This window comes from Ammospiza nelsoni, chromosome 2 (genome assembly GCF_027579445.1).
Source record: "Ammospiza nelsoni isolate bAmmNel1 chromosome 2, bAmmNel1.pri, whole genome shotgun sequence".
Lineage (NCBI taxonomy): Eukaryota > Metazoa > Chordata > Aves > Passeriformes > Passerellidae > Ammospiza > Ammospiza nelsoni.
This window is the reverse complement of record NC_080634.1, coordinates 101,974,118-101,997,289: the sequence shown is the minus strand read 5'-3', so window position 1 is coordinate 101,997,289 and position 23,172 is coordinate 101,974,118. Positions and strand designations below refer to the sequence as shown.

At 39.3% G+C, this 23,172-nt stretch overlaps 1 protein-coding gene across 1 annotated transcript in view; it reads right to left on the bottom strand.

The window, feature by feature from the left end:
* Positions 1-23,172, bottom strand: part of GLRA2 (glycine receptor alpha 2) — a 119,178-nt gene that overhangs the window by 80,904 nt on the left and 15,102 nt on the right. Inside the window, exons 3-4 of the mRNA XM_059494037.1 lie at positions 15,203-15,270; positions 8,174-8,397 (exon numbers count right to left, since the gene is read on the bottom strand). Of these exons, the coding sequence (XP_059350020.1) occupies positions 8,174-8,397; positions 15,203-15,270 (292 nt within the window). The remainder of the gene's footprint in view (positions 1-8,173; positions 8,398-15,202; positions 15,271-23,172) is intronic.

The following is a 23,172-nucleotide window of genomic DNA, read 5'->3' as shown; positions in this document are numbered from 1 at the left end:
TATGTGCCATTTTTATCACAAAACTAATACCTGTGCAAACCCCTCAGTGCTGGATTTAGTGAGACAAGTGGGATTTCTTTTTTTCCAGCATTGTTAAATCTAAAGATGCTATTGTAAATTTTAAATTGCAAGGTTCTGGTATTTTTCTTAAAGGTCCAAGCTGACAATAAAATTGAAGATATTTTAGTGGTACTTTTTTTCTTTGAAAGATTAAACTCCTGATCCTTCTAGCTGCTGAAATAACATTAAAATATTACCTAAGCACAAGCAGATAAAGTTCCCTATTAAACTGGCAGGGGAGATGAAGTTGCACAGCAACCATGACAGCATTGAATGACATAGGAGCAAATGCCATTTAGGCTAGTGACACTGAAACAGGGAGGAGAATCTAAAATCTCTTTATATTCCTCCCAGCCCCCTCTCTTGGGTGCCTGAAAGAAGGGCACACACACTGATCACTTATCAGAAGGCAGAAAAAAAATTCCCAGTGGCATTCTTCTTTTAAATGTCTTTTCATTTTGTAGACCATGTCATTATTTTTTCAGGGACCTGACTCATCATTTTGAATGCCAATTCTGGTAATTTTCACAGTCTACAGGCTTTGTCCTGTTAAATGGAACAGTTGAACTGACTGGTTTTTCCCTTATTTTTGAGGAGTCCTGGAATTCCTCTCTAATAATTGTCATGTTCTGCAGCTTCATTTCTGTCAGGTGGGAATGGGCTGAAGTCGAGCTTAGAGGAGACATGGAATGCTCTCTGCTATGGCAAATTGTGAGTTACAGGCTGGAGTTTCAGTACTGCTGTGTCTGAGCATGTCCTCAGTCCCTCCAGTGCTTTGCCTTGCTTCATGTATTGCTTAACAACACAGGAGCTGGCACAGAGCAGGGTGCTGGAGCTCTCATTTCAGGCATCCCACTTCTCATTGTAATGCAATCACTGTCTGCAGATACACAATGCCAGCACATGAGCTGCCAGCAAATGATTTTCCAATTATTGCTCAAACAAATCTATGAAATGAAATTCAAGTATGATTGTATGTAACAGGTAAATTCTGTAAGCACCTGCTTCCTTTACATGAGGAACAGTATTTCACCTTTTCTTTTTTTCTCTGTCAGTTTCTATCTTAGTTTTCCTGCAGTGTGTGTTTGGTATGGTGTTGCTTTCCTCCTGGCATGGTGACATCTCTGTTCTAATCCATATATTTCAATCCAACTGGCAAAAGACCTTTATCCGTGGGACCATGTTCTAGGAAAACGTTCTTTTGTACCTTTTAGGAAGGGTTCCTTCACCTGCATCATTTCACACCTAGCCTTTAGCTGGTTAAATGAAGTGATTGATCACCAGCAGTCAAGGGCAGGCATTGCCAATAGCCATAAGGAGGGTGGTACACAGAGACCTATTGGCTGTGCAACCATCCCGTTGGCACAGGTATCCAGAAGGAGCCACCTGCCAGTATTTTTGATCCTGCCAGCCAAGATCAACTTCACATGTTCAAATTGGTCTCCAGCAGCATTTCTCACTTTTTTACTCAGAACAAAGTCTCCCCTTTTAATTGAGACACAGGAATACAGGGCTGTAGAAGTGACATTTCGTGCCATCAAGTCTGATCATCTGCTACCACCCAGAGTCACATCCTCTCAACCCTTTCAAAAATGATCAAAGTTCATTTGAATCTACTCTGTGTGTCCCTATTTCTGTTGGAATATTGTTGCAGGAATTCAAGGTGTATATGGCTGTAAACTTTGTAACTTCCTCTCTGAGCTTACTTATGGCCAGTTCAGAGCCATTTGTTCTCCTGGCAGCATCGTCCTCTGGTCTAAGCAGCTGCCCTCTCGTGTTTGTATTTACCTCCTCTGCTCTCCTGCCTCACCTGGGGATGTGCCTTAGAGGAAGAAGTGAGGCAGTACATGCTCAGATATAATGCCCATATCCCTACTTTGTTTAAAATGCCTTATGAAATGAAAAGCAACTAATTTTGTGTCATTAAAATGTAAATTATTCTTTTCTTAAGCAGTATAATCAATGGGGTTTTCACAATAGCCATGTTAGTTGCATAACAAAGTACCTACATTAGGTTTTATTATTTATTTAGTAGATTTTATTATTTGCTATGCAAAGCAAGTACTTTAGATACAACAGGAAAGTAAGGGTATTGGAAACCCGGGGCTAGATCCTTAGACTGAATTTGTAGATTGGGAGGGAATGAGAAAGGAGGGAATGGGTGATGAATTAAAGAGAGTATTTGGAAACAACCCTGAAGGATGAGAAGAATCTGAGTTCATTTATTTAAAAGGCCCCAAAAGGAAGGGGCTGGAGTGGAGCTAGAAGGAGAAGCAGGAGTAAGGGCAAAAAGGACAGGCAGGGTGAAAAACAGAGAGCTACTGATGATCCAAGGACAATGGGTTCAGCTGTAATGAGAATGGCTGCTTGTCCCACCAAAGGCTGCAGTTTTTTAGCTTCTGAAACCATTGTTATTATTGTCATGCTTATGGGAAGACAAATTTGTCCAATTCACTGGATTCACATAGCATACAGCCACAATTTGGGACGTATCTGTGTCCCAGTAACATTGTGCAGCATAATAAAGTTTAATGATTGTAGCTCTATAAGGCCTCAGCCCACAGAACATATCAATTGTCAAACACCAAAATGTTTTAGATGTTCTCTGTTTCAGTTAGCATTTCCATTGACTATTCTTCAGTGTTTTGATTTGGTTTAAATGTCAAAAATTTACTTTGACATATGTATATGAAGAAATGTTATGCTTTTGTAAAGTCAGGGCAGTTAAAATGGGGCAGTATACCATCTTGCCAGTGCAAGAATGAAATAATTCCCAGTGAAAATGTCCCTGTGATTATTGAAATTCACTTCCAAGGGAAAATCACCACCTTGTCAATACCAGTGTTATTCTGATAGGACCTGAGGTAATGGATATGTTTGTGTGAGGTGGCAGTTTAATAAGCAAACAGACATGTCAATCATGATAAACGTCTCCATGATCCCACCTCTGCCAATCTGTCACATGGAAAGACAATGCTGCTAGTCAAGTCCAAATCCTCTTAAATCCCAACACTAGATTGTAAAATAAAATTGAAGGCATCAAATTAAAGCACAGAATGCACACAGGACTGTAGAACGTAACATTTTCTACCACTGTGCTTGGCCACACTGTGTTGGGACATGGATGATCGGAACTGCAACATAGTTTAGCTGATAAAGTCTGTACCCCAAAATTATTTTAGAAAACCTACACCTGACTTTACTACAACATGACAATGTATTCTATAGTAGCCATGCAAAAAATCCCAGGCTGCATCTTATTTAAAAGCAATATATTTCAGCAGGATAGTGAACTTTTTGCCATGAGCAGTCTCTTGCAGGGGGATCAGCAGTGCTACCTATGAATTTCCTTAACCTGTTTTCTTTCCCAGACGGCAAAGAACACAAGTACAGAGGAGACTACAAAACACAGAAGTTTCTCTCAGAAAAACTGGGTTATAAAAGTGTCATGGATTACTTCTGAGGGTTTACATGATGGACATGGCAGTCATAACTCCTGATCTTAACACCTAGGCCTGTATTGGGTCATGGGGGTGTGTAGGGGGATACAGTATGGGTAAATGAAGGTAGTATGGAATGTAATCTTACCCCTAAAGAGTTGCAGCTGGGTTAATTAGTAAAGATTAGGAGCAGGCCTGATGCTAACAGGCCACAGCTGTAGCCAATAAGGAGAGCATTATAAAAGGGTGGAATGGTAGCCAAGGGGAACTGGAGTCAGTTACTGCTGTGAGGACAAGGAAGAGTCAGTGCCTGGAGGAGATGCCTACAGGAAACATCAAGGAGGTACAAAGCTCTAGCACTATGGAACACTTGCAATGTAATGGCAATAGAACTTTTAAACTATATGACAACAGGGGTGCAGGACGGAGTTGGCTCAGTGCTCTGTCCCTCAGTGCTTGGCCACACCAGGAAGAGCTGATTTTGGAAACTCCTGAGCAAGGCAGCTGGCATGGGAGGCAGCATTGCAAATATTTGTACTGCTTCACAGAGACTTCTCTTGGCTTGCATAAGCAGGTGAGGGCTTTGGGAGATGCCAGCTCCCACTGGTGGGATGTTCCTACTGCCCTGTCAGCTACTTGTTGTGGGATGGAGGGCTGGTAACCATTCCCAGAGCAGGTACACAAACAGAGCAATCCAACAGCTCAAGCGTTCTCTGTTTGCAGTGCCCCCCAGCACAGAAGTGCTTTCAAACAGGCCCTCAGCCACAGCAACATTTGCAATTAAAACTAGGTCGATAGTTGAAACCGCAAAGATCTAATGGTCTACATAACTAACAGTTCTGGCACTGGGAAGAAAAAGAAAGACAGAAAAAGAGGTATTTTGAAAGACTTGAGGAAAATTTTCCTAGGTAATTAATTGCTCTTTGAACAGGAATAGCAAAAATAGGGAAAGAAATGTAATTTGTGAATTTGCACAGATCTCCTGTGCACAGATTTCAAGTGTTTCTCTTGTTAAAAGAATCATGCAACACATTCTAAAATCTCCTCCTTTTAAAAAGTATGTAGTAATCTGCTTTGAGACTATGTCTGGCTAAATATACTGGCAATATTCAGAGCAAAGCTCAGCTGAGAGTGTTTTCTGGAGCAGCAAGTTAAAAAAAAATAAATTTACAATGTTTTTATCTTCCTGAGCACTATATTCTAGATTCAATGCTGTGGATCAATATTACAGTTGAATTATATCTCCTTCTGGATCAATCTCATATGGCTGAGATGCACTGAAAATATTAAAAAGAGAAGGAGGCAATTATTGCAGAAAAAAAAGGCACAAACTTTAAATAAAACCACTTTCCATCATTTTGCTAAAATAAGCTTTTAGGCAGATGTTAGTATTCTGAGCTGGCTGGCAGCCTGAAATGGGTTTGTGGGAATCAGGTAGCACAAATGGGTGGCTCAGAGAGAACATAAAGCCTTCTGTGAGTGTATTTAGCATTTTCCAGATGTCCTCAGGGAGCAGAGAAGACACGATCCTTGTCCCTGGAACATAAAGTCCATGCAGTGGGGTGTGCAATGCAAAATGCAGGTGTCACACAGAATGTGAGTGCCTGGAACAGGACTCTTGGTACCATCACACCGTGCTGCAACACTTTCCAAGGGAAGAACCCTCTCCAAAATCCAATCCATGCAGAAATAAGTCAAGGATTGGAAGCAGATGAGTCACAAGTGTCTAGGGGGTGAAACTGTGTAGGTTATGATTTGAACTCTTACTGCTTTTTCAGCACTCAACATAAACACAAACTAATTTATTCAACACTGCTATTACAAACATTTCTTGTTGACTGCTCTCTACAGAGTGCTTTAAAATAACAGATAGCTATTTAACAGTTTTTCAATTGTTGTATATGAGTGGAACTGAGATTGATCTTGACTAAAGTGAAGTTCTTTGCTGAATATAACTTTGCTGTAATTGCAGACTTCTCAAAATGCGTGTACCTCAGAGCTGTTGCTACATCTCCAGAGGCAATAGCATCTATTTGCAGTATTAAGCAGTTCTGGGTTCTCTCCCCTAGGCTCTCATTTTCCCTGCAGCACCCAAAGGTGCAGAGCAGTTACCCAGCTGTAGAGCCTGAGGCTGTACACGGCATGCTATCTGAGATCAAAAAAGGTGCCAAGGTAATCATCTGACCATGCAGCAAACATATAAAAATGGGGTTGGCTTCCTAAAGTTATGATTCAGAGGTGGGTACATCAAGCATCAACAAATTTATATTTTCTGTAATAACTCCCAGGAAATTAAATATAGTTGTAGGAATCTGCAAGTATGAGCAATTATGACTATTATAAGGCAAACTCTGGTGGAAATCTACATTATGCCTCTTCTGTGCTGTGTTAGGCTTGTTTCTTTGACCAGCTACACAAGAGGAGAATGCAGACCCTCATGCTTACCACAGGGCGAGACAATTCCTGTAGCTGAGCACTGCACGGGAGGTGATATATGGCCCAGACCCTCCCTCACCTTTTCATGATTTTTCTGAGCACCCATACCCTACACCAAATGTCTCATTTTAGTAAAGTATGGACCCTGAACTGTTGTCTTGGGTGACTTTCCAAGTTCTGTTCAGAAAGGGCAGGTTTGGCCTCTGAGAGCATTTAACAGCACAAGGCAGTTCAGCCTCCTGCCTGGTGCATTTCATGGTTTTGATGCAGTACATTGGGAAGAGGGATGCCACTGCCACATAATACACACACACCTTGCTTCTTGCCCATTGATTACCAGGAGCACATCTAAACACACTTTATGCAAAGAACAGTTTGTATTTATGCAAGATTAATTTGATCTTGATCTCATTAAATTTGAAAATATGACAAAACAGCCTACCTGCTACATCCCAGAGGCATTTGTGAAGTGCTTTAAACATTCAAAGCACACTAAATGCTAAATGTTAAATATCACAATGACAGGCAAAGTGCTATTGGTGCAGCAGTGAACATTCCCAATGTACTGAAACCAAACACTAAAATATTCTTGATTGTTTCTGCATAGCACAACTACAAGCAGCTGACATGGAATACAAGTCTCTAGCCCAGTATTTAGAGAGTAAAGACAAGTATTTCTAACTGCTCCTGATTTCAAGTTTGCATACTCCAGAAAGCGTTGAAAAACTCTTTGCCACGTTGGATGTGCTGGGTTACTCTGTTACTGTTGTGTGATACAAGTGAGAAGTGATGAGCTTTGCTCGGTGCTCCCTTGGAATTCTGCTTACTCTGTTTCAAATTAATTTGCATTTCGGTGTCGGAATTTTACAAATGTGATATGGCAGCTCAAAATATCACTTTTGCTGCATGAGCAAATGTCAGGAAAACTATCCATCTGCATGCAGAGCAGCACCCAACTGCACTGTTTCCTCCAATAAGGTGGTGTCTGATGTCATTCAAACAAACAGATGCATTCATTTCCTTCTCAGGGTGAAACAGGAAATATTTGTAAGTGACAGCATATTTATCACTCTGCTAGTGCTGGTACCATCCTTGTATCCTATTATTTTTCACAAACCCTTCAGGTAGAGCAATTTGAAACCCTGCTCAGTAACCCTGCTTCATCTGTCCAAATATTACTGGGCTCTTACCAAGGAATTTCCACAAGAGTTATGTAAGTGGATGAAGTTCCATGCTAATATTTATTTATTTAACATCCTAAAGAGCACAGCTATCCCAAGCCTAGATCAATAGTAATTCCTTACTGAAAACACAGTCAAAACCACAATAGAAATAACTGCCTTCTAAACTAATCTGCTTTACAGATGAGCAAATTCACTAGACAATCTGTTAAACGAATACTGTCATGTTTACTTTCTATAATACAAGAAAGGAAAAAATCAAGAAGCATCCCAGGAAGAAAAAACTCTAGTAATTGCTTCCTTTTAAACAATCTTAAGAGCAATAATAGAGTATTTTGCATCTTTGGCTACCTCTATTAAGCAATTAATGTCTCACAGTAAGCTGAATGTCAAATGAATACTGCAGGTTGTTTGCTGCTATTTATGCCTGTGGAATGCAATTTTGTTTTTCTGCTTATGTCCTGTTTCATCAGGTCATATCAAATCACATTTTGTCAGTGTTTATTAATTCAGCCAAAGCAAGTCACATGACACACACTTCAGTGCCCCTAGTACCAAAACCAAATGCTTTCCATAGTTCCAGGTGGGTTTTTTTTATGTGACTAGATACATCCAATTAACCAGTGACTTGCATGTCAAATTTATTGCATTGCAAGCATGTTTTTGCTTCAAGTGTTGAGTAGTCATTTAAATTAATACTCCCCTTTACTTTTAAATTGCAACCCACAGACTACTGAAGAGATGATTTCCTCTTTGCAAGAGGAGTGAGTTGAGCTAATGTTAATGGGAATTACTGAGGCATGCCATTAAAGTTCTCGACGGCCTCAAGTTTTCAACAAGACCAAGAAGTACCGCTGTGCCACTTAGAGACTATTTTGCAAAAAGTAAAATGTTAGCAAAGAAACATAGGCAAATTTTCCTTCCACCCTGGTATTAGTAAATCTCATTTTAGCTGTACACATGGAACAACAAAAAATTAAACATCTACATTGCATCCAGAAAACAGAGAGGGAAAGAAAGGGATGAAGAGAAAAAAAATAAAATTAACTGGTTTACCTGATACTGTATAACACCTTTCCAGTTTTAGAAATCCTCAGCAACTTGTTGTCTGTTGTGACATCATGGAAATTTGCTCCCTTCTCATTGGCAAAGAATAAATCTGGCTTCCAAATAGAATCCAACATAGAGGGATCCAAATCCAGGGAATCATCGGGATATTCACTGTAAGCCAGGCGTGAGTCATTCCACTGCTGCCTCAAAAAAATGTTCACTCTGTAGTCCTACAGAAATGCCATGTAAACAGGTTACTAAGCCACCAAAACTGGAAGTCCACTTTAGCTTGCTCTAAGTTGTTAGATACACTGCAGTACCAGCATTACAGCAAACATTTGTGTTATCCTTTGAACATCAGAGTTGTCATTTGAAAATAAAGTTATCAAAGTGCTGCATTGAACCAGACAAACACAACTGAGACATTTTCCAAATCAAAATTCCTTCAGTGATGAGAAAAATATTAACTGCAATCTCCTCAATTAAATGTAATCCTATTTCAAATGTTGTGGATTACCTAAGAGGTATTTGTAAATTCAAAAAGCATTACAGCTAAATATATACAATGTCATCAAAGAGGCTACAAAATTACCAATTTAAATAAATTTTTTCTAATATGTAAGTCATTTATGTCTAATGTACTCATGAATAATTTTTAATTCCTGTGAAGCCAAAATTGTATAGAAGAAATTAAATCACCACTTCTTATTTGCTACTAGTTTCCTGTTCCTATTTATTGCATGATTCTGTGTATGTTCCTTCATTTACACGTCCCTGTCTGGATCCTGTTAAAATTGGCTCGATTGTATTCTTCTGCTTGGTGGTCTGCTAATCACAACAGGGAAAGGCAGCAATTACTTAGAGGTTCATTTAGAACCAACATTAACATTGTGTCAAGAGCCGGTTATTAAAGGGGAGTGCAAAAAGAGATTTCAGTTCCTAAACTCTGTGAAGGGAGTAGAAAGAAACAAATGTTTACTCTCCTAATCCCAGGTTTCCAAAGTCAGCAAATAAGATCTTCATCTCTCTGAAATTGTAATTTTTAATTTGTGAAGACTCTCTTAGAAATACTGTCTACTCTTCCTCTAAAAGAAAAATATTTAATAATATTTGTATTGATTATATTATCTGAGGGAATGCTTTATCAAATAATTGTGCTGATACTACAAAGCATTAACATTGAGGATTTTCAACTGCACATTAAAATGGCAACACTGTGCTTTTGACTTGGAAAATGTATGAGCTGGCTGGGCTTTAGTCAGGTACCTGAACTGCATAGAAAAGGAGTTATCACCCTTGAAACGTAGATAAATATTCTCCCTGTGATCAGAGCTGTAGAAAGCAGCTTGCCCAATATTCAGACTCTGAATGAGCCCCTCCATTCAGTTTTCACCCCCTTTGCTCCATGGGGTGGTAGCAAGGTGTGCTGCTGCCCTGACAGAACATTTCTGACATCCAAACTGATGCAGATTTTGAACCCAATGGGAAGATGCGTTACAATCTCAGTAGGTAAATAACTTTTCTTTTTTTTGTTTTCATTTTCATTTTGATCTTGGGTAGATGTGATTCCAAACAGGAATGTTGACTAATCAAAGCAGGACAGACCTGAGAGAGGTCTCAAGAATAGCATTTTTTAAAGATACTTACAAAAGCCTGTATCTGTTTTTGACAAGTCATTGTACTTTTTATGATGTTCTTGTCTCAGACATTTAAATATCAAATAGCTACTTGCAGTTCTGAGCTTATAAAATGTCATCACATCTTGTGAGGAAACACCATCCATAATCATACTATCCCTTATTTCTCGGTCTTAGAAACTGAGAGTTTCTTATGTTTATAATGTGTCTTTAAGCTTATATTTATCTTTAAGTGTATATAAGTCTTAGAGTTTATATGGGACAGCTTTAGCAATAAATCCAGGAATGCACTGATTTGAATTCTGCAGAAAAGAAGGCAGAAGCAACTGCTGATAGAATAAAATTGCTACAACTAGTTGTGAGACTGGCTTTAATTCTTCACTGTGATATGATATATAATGAAGTCTTTGGAAAACAGAGGGATTTTTTTTCCCCATGACATAGAAATTATAAATCAGTCAGATCAGTAAATTATATAAAAGTATCTAAAAAATTGCTTTGATGAACTTCAGTGCTTGGTGATTTAGATAATAAAAAACAGTCTGGAAAATCTTTATTCATAGAAGAGATTGCATAGAATAATATATATTATACCAAAATCATAAATAGTGACAATAAGATTACCCTATATTTTTCAACATGTCCCTTCAAAAATTTATCAGTCATCACACCAGTAAACTTAGAAATGCTTTTTCTCTGCAAGCTTTATTGTTAGAAGCAAAACAGAACTGAAACCTTTGTTTACATTTGATAGGCTTTGCATATATATGTGTAGATACTTTAATGAGAAATAAAAATGTTAATATAACATGCACATCACAAGAACAGCATTGCTTTTTCCTCCTATGCTTGCTGTATGAGCAGTAGAGAGGGATGTGTGTTTACACAGCCAGGCCTAATCATGTGCAGAATTTTGAATTTATTTTTCCTGAGCTACCACTGCAAGTATGTTTTGAAGGAAAGTTCTCTTGAGAATAGTAGAACAACATGGAGTTGAGGCACACTACAGTGTGTATTTGGTGAGGTCCTGAGGGTAGGAGTGGGTGTGCTGTAGTAAAGCACTCCTATCCTACACAACCACAAACACACCTACTCTGCAAATTCCTTCTGACAGCACCACCACTCTGAACAAGGAGTGTGGACCTGAAGATTCAACGTCAGATGCGCTGCCAGTGTCAGCAATAGCTCAAGGCAACTCAGATAAAGAGTTTTCCTCTGTTCTCAAGCCATAAGCTCGCAGCAGTACAAACACACTGGAAGAATATTAATCTGATTAGATTTAGTAGCTCTATCTGAAGATTTAGGGACTTGATCCACAGATATACTTAGTCTGCTTATAGGAACGTAGATAAATATAATTTTTCAGCAAATCTAAATCCAGATTCACAGAGCAAAGCCCTGGATCCCAGGCACTGCTGTGGCGGGAAGAGTGCAGGGGAGACCCTGCCCTGCCCAGTGTTACTTTCTGTCTCTGAAACCAGCATTTGTGTTAGGTCTGAGCTTTCCCCCCAGCTTCCCCTCCAACAGCAGCGATTGCCCAGGAGTTGAGCTGGGAGTCTGAAACAAACAGCAGACTTTGCTGGCCTTCCATGAATAGCAGGGGTTTGCCAAAAAGACTACTCTTTCTCTAAATACTAAAGATTTCACTGAAAAGCAGTGGTTCGATGACCTATTCCAAGTCCATGCAACAGAAAAAGCACTTGGCTACCCATGGGTATAAGCATGCAGTGTGTCCCCAATAGTTCAATGGCAACCTTTTATTTAGTTAAAAGTATACATGTGAATTTATCAGGATCTAATAAGCTTATTTGTAATTACAGGGTTTTCTCCCCCTAAATGGGAGATAGTATCATACAGCCAGCCGCAGCAATGCTTTTAAAATTAAGAAATGGCAATTTTTTCTCCTAACATAAGTACTCAAAACACAACTGGAGTTTGGATCATTTACCCTAACAGAGAACCTGCTGCACAGTGTCATTGATTATAGGGCACAGCAACAATAAGAATATCCTCACAGTTATTAATTTCTGTAATTTACAATTAGCTTGTCAATGTACAAACCACTCTTAACTTCTCCTACAGCTGATAGCTGAAAAAATCCTGGTCATTAGGAACACTGAACATCTGAATTCTTTGGGATGCTGCCCAGGCTGATGTAGATTACTCATCTGTGATACTCAACGGCAGTCATGCTGTACAGTGAATTTTCTGCTGAATACTGTATGTGTAAATACTTCCAAAAATAGATACAGAATTTACTCTCATAACTGCTATATTCAGTGAAGTTGTTCAGAAAAAACTTTTCCTCCTTCTTTGCAAGTTAGGGCTTAAATTAAAGACAAATCAAAGAAAAATTTCAACTATATAATCTTGACTCTGGCCTTTTTTTACCCTTTTCATTTTGGTATAATATATATAATTAAATAAGGAAGAAAAACATTTCTTTTGCAGGAAAAATAATCTATTGGGATACTGTCCCATAAGTGCATCATAGAGCAGAAAGACAGTTACATCTGCATTTTGTTTCTTTAGATCTTTGGGAATAAAACTTGCAAAGAGTGTATGGAATTCATCCATCTGAATCAGCATAAAATCACAGGTTTATTTCTTAATGTAAGGTTTTCATTTTTAGAAGAGTGTGCTGCATGTTAGAGTTGTGCTGGCCTTTCACATAGGGAGGAATTTTATCCTGTACTGTGTGTCTTAATCAGAGGACAGAAACTACTCCTGATGTTACTGAAATTAGTAGGTCTGGGACTGTAATGTCCCATTTGCCATGTTAAGTTCTCCTCCTGAAAGCTTCCCTGAGCGAGTTTTCATCTTCCAAGTTCCCAAAGAACTGCTGTAGATGGTCCAAGTTATATTCTGATAATGTCCCTTCAGTGTATGCATGTGGTTTCACTAAGCATTCCTCTCCTCTGAGACAGGAGTGTCTCTATTGAATTTGCAATCCAGGCTTTTAAATGAATCATTTAGTTTTATGTCAAAACCATCAAGAACATTTTATAGGGAAAAATGATTCCTAGGAGTCAAACAAACTTGTTATTTATCACAAGGGATGCCAACAATTTTACCACACAATTATATCTGTTTCAGAAAGGCAAAATAGTTGGAACAGCAATTGATGTCTGCCTCTCAGAGCAGACTCCTAAAACTAGTCACAATAGTCATTAAAGAAGAGACAACATTAAGAAAATCAATATCAAATAAGTGAACAGCATCTTAGAGAATCTTTCCACACTTTCAGCAGATAGAATGAACAAAGCAAAATAAGAAAGCCAATAGTCTTTGTTTTCATCTACTTGAATGTTTGGCTGTTTTCAGCAAAATGTGTTAATGAACATTGGAAAGGTACACATTAACATATTTGATAGAAGGTAAAATGCAATGAGGGGATTTAATCAAAGCAATGAAGGAGTCTAATTAATGCAATCAGCATTGGGTCGTGCAAATATTTTCATTGAATGCCATCTTGTAAAGCTAGTGACGTGCAGGGCTTTTACCACTTAATGCTATGCTGGTGTCTCTGCACACTAGGATCAACAGACATGACTGGGTAAAAATGCTACACTCACAGCGATCTTCTCAGAATCCTTAAAACACAGGAAAACAATTACTGTTTTCCAAAAATAATGAAAATTAAGTCTGTTGATTATTATGTTACACCCTGATATGTTTATTTCCCTATCATTTTTAAATTTATTTTAGTTTTCTTTTAAGGTGTTTTTTTTAAATATTACAGATACATAGTCTAAAGCATTAACTTATCTGATTTATAGCTGTGTATGATACAGCTTGTCATTTATAGCAAAGTCTTTCCCACACTGTTAAAGAAAGCAACCCAGCCTAGCAATAACTTGCCTTTTATCTCTAGAAAACATTAAATAACAGGGTGGGTTTTTAAATAAAATTGTTTAGGAGCAGAATATTTGTGTTCCCACATTCTTTAATCATCACTTACTAAAATGATGGCATGAGTTACAATTGAATCTAAATTAATATTAAACAAAATACATAAGTAAGGCTAAAGACCTTCTCTTCCTTCATAATACAAGGCCTGCAAGGTAGTATCTATTCCATCTTACACAAAAGCTGCTCTTTTGGTTTACTTCAAGTGGGCAGCAAGTTCATTACTAATTACCAAGTTCTCAGTCGTGCAAGAAGCCAACCACCTTTATTGCCTCTGGCTTCAGCAATTCCAGAAAAACCTGGATGCTGTGTAGGAATCTCTGGAAAACAGAGCTGTGAAACTACACTGCAATTTCTTCAAAAGTACCATAGATATGAGCACCTAATAATTATTATGGGTTTATGACATTATTATGATAAATTTGTCAAAAATATCTCCGTGGATTAACCCACATAGTCAGGAGTACATAGGCTTGAATAAAAACCAAATCTTTTATATTCACTTTTGAAAAAGATTAAAGAAACTCAGCATCTTTTTAAATGGAATCAGAAAACTTTTGGCTTTTTTTTTTCTTAGCAAATAATGAAAAAAATAATAGACTGACACTTCTAGACTAAAATATTTTTTTTAAAAGTTAGATGAAAATTTTAATTTTAATTTTTTCTTAGCTTGATTTCGTTTATTCTATATTTTGCAATTTTTTAAATGAAAATCTGACTTTTATTTTGTTCTTTGCATTAGTCAAAATACAAATTTCAGACAGATGGAATCCCATCATTTCCTAGTACTAATTTAACCTCAAAATACTTAAGTCTTATACCCACGTGTTCTAGTCATTTGACTCAAGTTTTACACTTCCTTCTGTGACTGAAGTGGCTGCATTCACAGAGATCTGTCTCAGTTAAACGAGACCGTTTTCTGCAGCAGCAGGTGATTCAGCATGTGGTGTAAAGCACAACCAAATATGGTGCACTTGGCAGGGAAACCCACAGCTGAGCTCCAGCCCTTCCTCTGCCTCTTCAGAGCTAATGAAACCTGAGGAAGCAGGTTTGCACACACCTGTGCTTGCTGCCATCACAGGCACTACAGACTGGTGCAGTCCCTCTGTAGGTGTGTTTAGACTTGATAGGGGAGTTTATTTTTTATATATATAGTTATTTTATATTTATTTTATGTTATTTTATTTAATGCAATTTTTACTCAGGTTTTTTGTAGGTTTTTAGTAGCTTCATAACTTAGTAAATGTCCCCGCATCCTGAGCATCTCTATTCTACATCACATCCCACTTCTTCACAAGATGGCTTCAATGATCAGTCCCACTCACCATTGTAGTTTCTGCTATTGAACCAAAGCTGTTGATAAATATGTTGCAGGTAACATTTACAGGAGGACCTGCAAGTTGAACAATAAATAGAAAAATTGACAGGTTTTGTTCATGACATATATTAAGTATTGTTGTTCTCTTGCCAATGACATCATAGCACTTACCATTGTGGTTTCTGTGACTGATCCAAAACTGTTGATAAAAATATTGCAAGTAACGTTTACTGGAGGACCTGTGGAATGCAATAAAAATGTTGCAATACACATTGAAACAAAAGTACAGATCCCTCAGCCTCCATACAATCTGGTACAGATGTGGCTGAAAACAAGCAGAAAGTGAGTTTTCCCAAACTGTTCATGTAAATTTTGATCAAAAGAGAAGCATTATCAACAGTAATTTATTTAACCTAGTTTCATTGGAAGTTGTTATATAAACACACAGAGCTACATCCTTGCATTTAGAGATTGACAGAAGACTTGAGCGAGGGCTTTTTCTTACCCACAGTACCAGTGCAGAATACACTTTAGCACTGCAACCACTCCTCTCTCCCTTTTCCCTTCATCCAGAACTTAAAATTTTATCTCTCCACATTTACTCCACTCTGTAGGCAAATGTTTGCCACTGAAATTCCCTGCAAGGGAAATTTTCACATTGACTCCAGTCCACAAGCAGCTCTTCCTGCACCTGATCTGGAAGTGTCTGCCTTGCCTTTACCAAATATTTTAGCAATATCTGTTCTGGCTTGAACAGATAGCTTTCATTAAACAGCTATTTGCATTCTCTTCCCTCCCACCACCTTTGCTGTTATTCAGCAGTCACTGACGTGTGGCAGAATGAATAGAGATTTAATATTTAATTAGTTGCCTATTAGCCTTCTTGATTTTTTAGGTGAGACGAAATAAACAGGGCTTCTCAACAGAATCAAAAAGGATTCATGCTAAAGGCCTGAATTTCAGTGACACAGAAGCTGGTACAAGCATTGAGTATCAAGTACTTTCTTTCTTTTGCCATTACTATTTTTAATCACATCATGTTCCTTATAAATGAAAAAATGTCAGTGCAGAGAATATAAATATCCCCATTTGGTTTATAATTCAATTTATAATGAAATTTATTTACAAAAGATGGAAACATTATTACTTTCTTTTTTGTAAAATGGAATAAACTAATGAGTCTACTGTCAATTTCCTGAGTGCTAGGCTACTCATCTTAAAGGAAACAATCATGTTGGTTTTGGGAATAAAAACCACAACAGTAACATGTTTTGAGGCTGTTAAATTCCAATGAGGTGTGTTGTTCAAACTCAGGGTTTTTTACAAGAATTGTTTTTAAAATACTTCCTTTTTATTTTGCAAATGTGTCTCCATTTCCAGTACCAAGCCAAAACCAAGCCAAATAGTCTGCTGTTTTCCTTCCATATTATCATTTTTGTTCCTTTGAATTGGTGGTTTTTCTACTAGCTAGGCACCTTGAACAAAGTGTTTCTCTACATCCAGACATACTGAGCCACTGTTATCACTGAAGCTGGAAGGAACCTCTGGAGATCACCCAGTCCCCATAGTCCATCTTGCCCCAGAGCAGGAGCAGCTAGAGAAGGACTGTGCCACATCAGACTGAATATATCCAGAGATGGACACTTCACAGATTCTCTAGGCAGCCTGTGCTAGTGTGCAGTCACCCTCACAGCAAAATGCTGCTCTTATGCTTAAATGGAATTTCATGTGTCTCAACTTGTGTCCACTGCCTCTCCTCCTGTAACTAGGCACCACTGAGAAGAATCTGGCTACCTTTTCTTTACTTACACCTCATCAGTTATTCAAGCACACGGTTGAGATTCCCCTGAACCATTTTTCCCCAGGCTGAGTGGCCTCAGGAACCTCAGCCTCCCCTTGTATGACAGATATTCCAGTCTCTTAACTACCTTTGTAACATTTTACTGGACCATCGCAAAAATTCCATGTCTCTCTCATACTGGGGAGCCCAGAGCTGGGCTCAGCACTCCAGGTGTGTCTCACAAGTTCTGAGCAGAGCAAAGGATCCCTTCCCTCAACCTGCTGGCCATGCTGTACCTAATGCAGCCCAAGAGTCCATTGGCTACCTTTGCTGCAGGGGCACATTGCGGGCTCATGTTCCACCAGGTGTTCATGTTCCGGGTGTCCACCAGGAGCCCCGTGGCCTTTTTTGCAATCTGCATTCCTGCTGGGCACCTCCCAGATTGTTCCTTCCAAGCTGCAGGACTGCATTCCCTTTCCTGAACACAGTGAGGTCCTGTTGGCCCATTTCTGCAGCTTTTCCTTGTCTCTCTGAATATCAGGAAACTCTCTAGGGCATCAACCATTCCTCCCAGTCTTCTTCTCCTGCAAATTAGTTGAGGGTGCACCATGTCCCATCATCCAGGTAATTAATGAAGACGTTAATGAGTACTGACCCAGTCCCTGTGCCAGTAGTACAACAGTAGTGACTGGCCACCAGCTGGACTTTGTGCTGCTCATCACAATCCTTTGAGCATTGCAATTCAGTCAGTTTTCCATGCCCATTTAGCTGGTCTGTTCCAATAGTCTGTTCCACGTTGTGAGAGACGCTAACAAAAGTCTTGCTAAAGTTGAGATATACACTGTCCTGCCCTGATTCATTAAGCCTTTCAAGTTGTCATAGAAAGCTATTAGCACTCCAAGGAATGAGTTCCCATTCAGAAATCCACATTGACTACAACCAGTCATTTCCCTGTCCTTCATGTCTGGAAATGGCTTCAAGAGGATTTGCTCCAGGCTTTGATGTAAGGCTGTAACTCCTGTATGCTCCTGCTTGACTTTCTTAGAGATAGGAGTGACATTTTTTTCCCCATATGATTAGGAACCTTCACCAATTGCCATGACCTTTTAAAGATAATTAAGAAGGCAACAACCCAGCTTCCACAGCTATGCTAAGCACTTGTGGATGTTTCCTATGTGGTCCTCATGGACTTGTCTGTGTCCAGTTTGCCTAAGTGCTCTGTAGCCTAGTTCTTCATCACTAGGTTTTTATTGATTTGGACTTTTTTAAAGGTCTCAGGGGCATGGGATTCCTAAAGACCATTTTTGATGTTAAAACTGTGGAGAAGGAGGTTCACAGCTGCTGTCTTGCAAAGGCCATCATATTGTGAGCATCACAATTCCAGCTCCTGAGTGCCAGCAGAACACATGCTTCACTGTGGCAGGAAAACATGGCTTATGTATGCTAGGAAATATGCTGCCACATCACAGACTGCAGTCCAGATGTGCAGGAGAAGGTACATGTCAGAGCACTGTATTTTACTATAAAGCAAATACCTCCCTTCGTTTCTGCACTTAATTATAATTAAGTGTTTAACTTGCCTTCTGCTGGTAGAAGTGGAACACTGTAAGAACTATAAGAACTCAGTAAACTCAGTAGAAAAACAGAGATATCAGGTTTTTTTCCTTACCTGCGGAACCTGAATATAAATAAGTCTATGGACCTGATTAGGTGCATCCCAGTCTTGAGGGAATTGACGGATGTAATTTTCAAATTACTCTCCATGATATTTGAAAAGCTATAGCAATCAGGTGAAGCTCTTGGTGATGGCAAAAGGCAAGAATTGCACCCATTTTTAAAATGGGAGAAAAGGAGACCCTGTCACCCTGACCTCTGTGCTTGTGAAGATCACAGAACAGATCCTCCTATGAGTGTGCTAAGGCACGTGGAGGACTGGGAGGTGATTTGGGACAGCCAGCACAGCTCCAACAAGGACACATCTTGCCCGACCAACCCAGTGGCCTTCTATAGTAGAGGGAGTATATCAGTGGTCAAGGGAAGGCTGCTGATGTCATTTATGTGGACTTCTGCAAGGCCTTTGACACAGTCACCCACAACTCCCTGCTCTGGGAATTGGAAATGTGTGTAAAATTTGTTCAGTCTGGAGAAGAGAAGTGCCAGGGACACTCTATTGTGACTTCTCAATACTTAAAGCAGCCCTGTAAGAAAGATGGGAACAATCTTTTTTAGTGGGGGCATTCTGTGGTAGGACATTGGGTAACGGTAAACTAAAACACACTTCATCTTATAAGATTTTCCTAATCTAATAGTTCAATTAAAATGAAAGCAGCAAACTTCCATGATGCATAGCCAAGCTTTCAGGACACAATCTAAAAATCTTCAAAGGCAAAGGAAATAATTAATTTGACTTTACTGCCTAAATCTAAAAAGAGTTGACATTACCTACAAAAAATTAATCAAAGTATACTTTATAACTAAATCCATTTCTCCCCCTAGTTTTCCTTTTGTCACTTCCAATGCAACAAGGTAACAGTCCAGGTGCCTTTCAGGCACATTCAAGATAATCTAAGTATTCTTTGAGTCATAAGAAAAATGTTTTTCAAAAGGACTCAGGCAAAAAAACACCAAACCAAGCCCAAACCAGGCAGCTAATGCTCAAATAAACCAGAAAGTGCATGTCTGGTATTCTGATAAAGAGCTCAGATATTGCTTCTGCTCCCTGCAGCTCCCTTTCCTCTGCTTGCCCAGAGGGGCTGGGGCTGCAGTCAGCAGGGCTCTCTGATACCCTGCCTTCCTGACTGACATGAGAATGTGTCACACTCCTCCTGTGACTTTGGGGCACTTAACACTTACAGAAAGTCCCTGGCACTCATCTTCTCACCTTACCCACAAGAAACCAGAATACACGGAATATTTCCCTGAATGTGCTGTGGCATGTTGCCTCAAAATCCTGTACCCAAGGTGTTTGTGATCTTATTGCCATCTGGCTAGAGAATGAATCTTGTCCTTTTCAGCTGCCAGAGGAGGTGAATCCATCCCAGTGTGTGTAACAGTCCCCATATGGAGTGATGAGTGCTGAGAGGAATACATTCGAGCCTTATCCAGCTCCTAACTCCAGCCTCTGCTAAATATTCTTCAGTATTGATTGCCCACAGTCACAAATCTTGCTCCATTTGGTACATTCTTGAGAAGATTTACTCATACTCTTTCACTGGAGATGATCCTAACTGCAGCTAATCATATCTACATCCTCAAGTTCATCCCAACTCTTGTCTTTTTTTGGTGTAGAGTTTCCAGGTCACACCTGGCAGACTTTCCCTTCACAATAATTCCAAACATACAGCTGAATTGTCCTTAGTGGGAAGGGAATATTATAATCACACAAGAGATTTAAAATGATACCTGTGCACTTGCCAATTTTCTTTGTTAAGTGTATTTATTAAGGGATTTTGTAAGGCAAACTAAAATACAGTACACAGAGAGAACTGTGAGCAAAGCAGAGACATGTGGAAGCAAAAATAAAAGATAATGAGGCAGAACCACCTTATGGAATGACAGTGGAAATATTGGCAAGATATTTACAGATCTGTGAAGAATCTTGTATCTTTTTTTATATGTAATATTTTTTGGTCTACCCTCTCAATTCAACTATGTGACAAAGCAGAGGTTTTTTCTCACTATCTCAAATTATTTATTTTGTATATACAGAGGAGAAAGCTGAGCCAAATCTCCCTTCTCCCCTTACCACAGAGAGCAGAATAATCAAGAATATTTGAAAAGACTAAAATCAATCCCACCTGAGTTTGAAGGCAAAGCAGGAATCCAGGAACAGAACCTGGGCTAAGTGGGGAGGCAGTGATCCCACCAGGGATGGAGAATCCCATTTTCTGTAGGATTTCAGGGATTTCAGGTCAGAGCTCAAACAAGGGAGGTGATCAAAAGGTGGGTGGTGGCAGGACAGACCCACATGCTGACCTGAGCAGCAGTAACACACATCCTGGGACAGCAGGGGAGGATAGAGGAACTTGTTAGAGATGGTTTTTAAATGCGAGTTCTGGATACGGCTGGGGTTTTAGAAATCATTCATCCCCAACCAAACTGAACGGCCTCCAACATCCATCAGAGTCCTCATGAGACCTGAAACTGAGCTGACTCCTCTGGAGCCTCTGCTTCTGCAGCTGCAGTGCTACAGGTGCCTGAGTTACCACTTCAGGAGTTGCCAGGGTGCCTCTCCATGGCCCTGCAGGCACATCCCTGCAGATCAGACAAGGATAAACTGCTGCTGGGACACCTCAGCTGGCCATGGCCATTAGACAGGGACAAGCTGTTCATCATCCTAGCTCCTTCCCTGCTCAGAGTGTAGCACACAGGAGAACGCCGGGAGAAGAGTTATCAAAGGCAGCTCAGCCAGTCCTGTGCCCAGTGACCATGGGTTGGGGCAGGGGGACAAATGTGGCTTTGATGCACTGAAAAAGTTCCTCTGAGACACAGGGATCCTTGCAGTTACCCCAGGAGAAGTGCAGCTGCACACTTGTTTCCAAGAGCCCATATAATGTGTAGTCCAAACCGTGATGAGAAAATTCGCACAATTTAATGAGTTTGCTTAAGGTTATGGTAAGAAATCAGGAGGCAGACCACAGGTAGCTTTTTTTGCAAGCACCTAGGTAAGATTTTCTCCTTCCCTATTATTTTGCCTTTGGGCAAAACCAATCTTTTCCTCTATTTAAACATCATCCTCTCATTAGAGTCTTAACAGCTCAGTCACAGGAGGCAAAATTAATGGCACCAGGACAACATAGTTACCCTAAGGCTGACAAATCAAGGTGACATTTTTGTGCTGGGTAGTGATGCCTTTCTTCTATGAGGTTGTCTTTCTATGGGTTTTCTGTCAAGTTCATCACCCTGACTGCCTAAGTATAATCATGCCCAGTAAACACAGAATTCCTTCTTCCTTAGAAGTGTTCAACACAATCCAATGTGGATTATTAAATTTATATCACTTATTATTAATTCATTATAATAATACCTACTAAATAAACAAACAAAAAACCCTCAAAATCAAATAAAAACCCAGAAAAACAACAACAAAAAACCTACCAAACAACCAAAAGTCAAACAAAGAAAAAACAAACAAACAAACATAAACCCAAACATAACTAACAACAACAAACAAAAAAAGTAACTAGTCAAACCAAACACAAAAATCCGTAAGGCCAGAAGTCTCAAACAATGCAGTAATTGTATGCCATTTTGCACTGATTCAATTTGCTGGTAAACTCAAATAAAGACAAAATTATTGTTCTGCTTCATCAAGCTAAAACCAACATCCTCTGAAAGTTCATCTGTCATATATAATAACTTAGCTTGCAGAGAATGCCATTTGCCCTGGCAGGAATATGGCAATGATTTTGGGTGCTTACTGTTGCATTCAAGACTCAGAATCCTATTTTGTGTAATCAATATATATTTATGAGCAACAGTATGAGGTTAAGAGTCACAAAAGCACTTACAGAATCAGAGAAAAACCTGGAGAGATCTTTAGGTGTCTAAAATCTTTTTAGGACTCTCATTCCCATCGATATCACTCAGTTCAAGAATTACCAAGTGTCTGAGAAATGCATGTGAGCAATACCATTTATAAAAATGGTATCTTTCAGACTGGGGGAGACACCACATGCCCTACCCATAGCAGGTGAGCTATACAGGCAATGCTGGATGGAATCAGCAGGAAAGCATGACAGCAGAAAGAACAATTTTCCCTAGGTCCAGCTGCTTGTTTCCAGACGTGCATGTGCAAATATATATGAAAAAACAAACAAAAAGAGAACTCTACTCTTACATCGAGATTTTAGCTGCTTCCCTTCACTTACTTGAGAAAACATCTTGGCAACAATGTGGCCCTATGAGATGACCTGGATGTAAAAAGGGCATATGATATTGCAGAATTGAAAACTCTTCCTCAGCAAAATACCACTGAGGCCTCCCAAGACAAATACTCCAGTGATTGTCAGGTACAGGTGATCACAGGAAGAGTCACAGAAAGAAAATTTTCTGGAGTAAGTACTGCTAAAGCCATCTCTATATACATGTACATTGACACAGCTTGAGCTCAAACAGTGAATAGTCAATTCCTTAAGTAGTATGTGAGTTTTCAGCTGTGGGACTATTGCTGAATGTAACTGGAGTCATGCTGGTAAAATCCTATCAATATTTCAAGGAAGGAGAATCCCTGCTAAGATGCACTTTTTTTGTGCCTTAAAGCTCTTGTGAAAATTGTTGGATTGGCATGCTTCACATTCAGGGAATGCTTTTGTCCACAGACCCAGCTCTGGCAGAGGAAGGCAAGTCTCACTCTAACAAA